The 4,435-nt window shown below is 46.3% G+C and overlaps 1 protein-coding gene across 1 annotated transcript; it reads right to left on the bottom strand.

The window, feature by feature from the left end:
- Positions 1 to 863: 863 nt before the first annotated feature.
- LOC116084653 (tripartite motif-containing protein 52-like) lies at positions 864 to 3,857 on the bottom strand. The gene has a single exon (XM_031361740.1). It carries the CDS (start codon positions 3,254 to 3,256, stop codon positions 2,369 to 2,371), a length of 888 nt encoding a protein of 295 aa, XP_031217600.1. The 5' UTR covers positions 3,257 to 3,857; the 3' UTR covers positions 864 to 2,368.
- Positions 3,858 to 4,435: the final 578 nt, after the last annotated feature.

The following is a 4,435-nucleotide window of genomic DNA, read 5'->3' as shown; positions in this document are numbered from 1 at the left end:
AAGTGCTTAATGTTTTCCAAAAAGGAAAAGCATGGATATGCTACATTTTCATTCATTAGCTTAATTTTAGAACATCTTACCAACTTTTCCATTCTCTGAGCATTTTTTGCTATGCTTTTGTTTGCTATGTATTGTGGTTTGAAGTGAAACTGCTGTTTATAGATTTGTGTATTGAATACTTGGTTCCCAGCTAATAATTTGTATAACCTTTTAACCTTAGCCCTCAGAATTCTGAAGTCCCCTCTAAAACAGTGATGAGAACTACCTTCTTTCTTACACTGAAATTAAGTTTCAGAATTGTGGTTTTTAGGAATTGTCTTAGTCAAAGTTTCATTACTGTGATGAAGGCAACTCTTACAAAGGACAACATTTAATTGGGGCTGGCTTACAGTTTCAGAGGTTCAGTCAATTCACATCAAGTCAGGAAGCATGACAGCATCTAGACATACATGGCATGGGAAGAGACAAAAGTTCTGTATCTTAATCCAAAGGCAGCCAGAAGACTCTTCTGCAGGCAACAGGAGGATCATCTCCTCTGCCCTCGGTGGAACTTAAGTGTAGGACCTAATGCCCACCCACACTGAACACTTTACTCCAACAAGACCACATTGCCTAATAGTGCCACTTCCCATGCCCAAGCATATTCAAACCTCCACAGGAATGGAGGCCATGCTGATTCTAATTTAGATAATAGTTACTCTTCTACAGGCACACTATTTGCAGGCTCTGATAGCATTAGTTTTTTTGATCATCTTCTCTTCATTCAATGTTTACTATAATGTCTACTTCTTTCAACACTTTTAAATTTTCATTCAATCTCTTTAAAACTTTAAAAATAATTTTATTCAGATAACATAAGCATGTCACTGTTAAACTTAAAATGTCTTTATTGGATACTGCATAAAATACAATAAAATTTAAGTCACTTTTAACAAGGCATTAACAGTTTCCTTCCAGTTAAACAAAACAAGGGAAAAATAAGAACAGAAACAAAAAAATGTAAGAAAACTGAAAAAATAAATGCAATGCATATCTGCATTTAGTTTACACACACGTTTCTCTTTAAGTTTCTAGTCAAAACAATCAGACTTATCTAAATTCCACAAAGTCTTTTTGAACCTATTCAGTAAAAACTGGACAAGGTGAAACACATTTATCCTCTCAAAGCTACCACATATAGATTTTTAACTTGTTACAAACATACCAACTAAGTATTTCTGAATATTCTAGTCTTTTTTCTTGAAATAGCATTGATGAAGGGGGACTACATAGGAAAAGGAGGCTCTAAAGGGAAGGAGGATGGGGTTGCAAGAAAAGGCAACAGTGAAAAACATATTTCTCCTTTAGAATTTAGGCTTAGTAAGTTTTTTATCTCAAGGGATATGAATAGAGACCAGTTGGGAGAAAAGTGCAACAGAGGAGCAAATATGAGCAAAGTACAATGATACACAATTATGAAACCCTCATAATGAAGTCCATTATTTTGTATATTAACTTAAATTTAAAGATAGACTATTTATAAATCTGGTTCTTCATCAACAAAATTAGGCACTTTTTATAAGAATCTGCTAATATATACCTATATATGCTGCTTTTGGCAAGTTTTGCTTTAAATACTTCACAACAAAAATGTTAGTATTTGCCTATTGCCATTAAAGGGCCAGTGCATTTTAAAATTTGGCTGAAAGTTTTAATTTTTCAAAGTTTCATATTTCCAGTTTCAATTTTTCATTGGTTCTCTAATGTTGGAATTGTTGATCAAATGCTGAATGAAGTTCTCTTTAATGACCAAGGAACTTTACATCTAACAAGAACACTGAAAGACCCCCACATCTTCCAAAGCAAACTTGAACTAAGCATATTCTTCCTTAGCTTATGACAACCTGAAGATTTTCAAAGCAATCCACAGACATAGATAGCACAGTGTATCTTGACAACTTTTCAACTTTTGCTAAAAATCTTAAGTATGTCATTACTATAAAATTATTGACAGATTCCTATAAAGTATGTTCCCAAATCAGCTAATAACAACCTCAAAAATATTCTAAGTAGTCAAATAACGGGTTCATGAACACATTGAGTTCTGAAAGCCAGATTATGAAGCTAAGCAAAGCAGTTTTCCTCAAGTAAATTCTCTGCTAACAGCAACAAAGGACTAATATTTCCTAAAGCTGAAGCTCGATAGTCATTCATTCAAAATCAACTGTAAAGCGGAGGGGACAAGCTAGGCAAACAGTCGTTCTGCTACTGAGCTACAAACCCAGCACTCGATGCCAGGCAGAGGGCCATCCGTACAGACGGCCTTTTTTTCTACCTCACTGACGAGCTCCGGGGTTTCCTCATCCTCAGAACACGGGCTTTGCCAATTTCACGAAGTAGGGCCAATCTGGCGAATTATATGGACCATGTTGGCCAGCTGCAAGTTGGGTCGAAAACTGCGAGTTGGGAAAGTCCTCCGGCACTGCGGGCAGCTGAAGACCTGCGGAGTGGGCTGAGGAGGGGAGCTGACGCGGACCTCTGGGTAGAGCTGCCGCCGCACTGGTGGGTGAGGGGGGCCCCGGCGGAAGATTGGCCGGCGCCGGAGGCGGCCATAGTGATGGTACTGGTGGCCGTCATGGGGGTGTTCGTCTCTCTCTTCGTCCCGAAAAACCCGGATCCTCAGGTCCCGCACCAGCCCTTGCATGCCGTTCCAGTTGTCTTCCTCCTCGCCCCACCGAGAGGAAGAGGAAGAGGGAGAGGGAGATGCAGAGGCAGAGGCAGAGGGAGAGGGAGAGGGAGAGGGAGAAGGAGAGGCCGCTCTGGCCGCACTGGCCGCAGTGGTCGCACTGGCCACTCTGGCCGCATTGGCCGCACTGGCCGCACTGGCCGCTCTGGCCGCAAGCCTCCTGTGGTTGTGCGCAAGCCAGCGGCCGGCCCGCACGGCCTGCACGGCCTCCATGGCCTGCAGGGCCCGCGCTCGGCGCTCCAGCAGCTCCTGCTCTGCCAACCTGCGGAACAAAACCTCTCTAATGACTTGCTCCCTGGAGGCGGCGGCGGCGGCGGCGGCAGCGGCGGCGGAGGAGGCGGCGGCGGCGGCGGCGGGCTGCTCGGGGGCCTGCTCATCTTCCGAGCCCCACAGCTGGGTCACGCACCCCCGGCAGAAGTTGTGCCCACAGCCGATGGACACGGGGTCCTTAAAAAAATCCAGGCAGATGGCGCACACTGCTTCTTCCCGAAGGGACTGCATAGGGCTGGGAGGCCCTGTAGGGGCGGCCATCTTAAAGCACAAAGGTCCTCAGAAACTGAGAGGCCCTCGCTGCCCTGCCGAGAAGCGCAAGGCACGGGAACCCCAAGGGGAAGGCCTAGCCTATACCACGCACCCGAGGGCACAAAGGTGAGGGGACGCCCTTCCCTGGGAGCGGGCCTTTGGCCGTAGGCCTCGCTGCCACGCCAAGGGGAGTTAAGGACTAAGGCCTCGCTCGCTGCCCGGCTGAGGGGCGCGAAGGACTCGAGGCCTCGCTCGCTGCCCGGCTGAGGGGCGCGAAGGAGTCAAGGCCTCGCTGCCCGGCCGAGGGAGTGAGGGAGCAAAGGACTCGCTCGCTGCCCGGCTGAGGGGCGCGAAGGACTCGAGGTCTCGCTGCCCCGCTGAGGGACGCGACTCGTCAGAACAACCAACTCACGGCACGGCAGTCCTCGCCGGCTCGCTCCTGAAGCCGCTGGCGAGACAAGCACACGGCTGCGAGCACTGTCAGCCGGCGTCTGCCTCACATGTGCCGCGGCTCCTCAATAAGAAGCCCCTGGAAATGACGTGTACACGTTCTAACAGTTTCTTCCGGTGGAAGAAACCTGACGCTCCGGGCTACTGGAGGACCTCCGTCTTGATGGTAGTCAAATGAGGGGCCATAGGTGATGGAAAGAGACTAGTGGAAGCTAGAGTGGCACAGAGAGCGTGCCTGGAATCCAAAAGGGTCAGAGGTGAAAAGTCGGGAGGTCAAGGCACTCTCAGCTGCAGATCAATTTTGAAACTCATCTTGGCCACCAGACACATCTCTAAGTAAATAGAAAGATAGCCAGATGAACAGAAAAATAAAAAAATAAAACAGACTGGTGGGGCCCAGAGTCCTAAAACTAAGGACACACGTTTCAGAAACTATGGTGGTCCTCATCATGATCGTAGTCATCATTGTTGTCTTTGTGGTCATCGTCACAAACAACTGCTTCTCCTCACGGCTAAATAACCATTTCCCATCAAAATTTCATATTACTACTCCACTCTAAAAAGTGTCTATTATCTTCCCCCACATGAAAAAGATTGTTACAACGTTGATAAATATAATTAAGTCATGCTGGAAAGAATGTTCCAGGCTGGGAATATGCAGCTGCAGTGAGGAGATATTTTGGCACTACCTGCATTATAAAAAGCTAAAATGATTAATAAGTATGGAACTAGTCTACC

This window comes from Mastomys coucha, unplaced genomic scaffold (genome assembly GCF_008632895.1).
Source record: "Mastomys coucha isolate ucsf_1 unplaced genomic scaffold, UCSF_Mcou_1 pScaffold9, whole genome shotgun sequence".
NCBI lineage: Eukaryota > Metazoa > Chordata > Mammalia > Rodentia > Muridae > Mastomys > Mastomys coucha.
The sequence above is the reverse complement of the archived record's forward strand: the minus strand, read 5'-3'. Positions and strand labels throughout refer to the sequence as shown.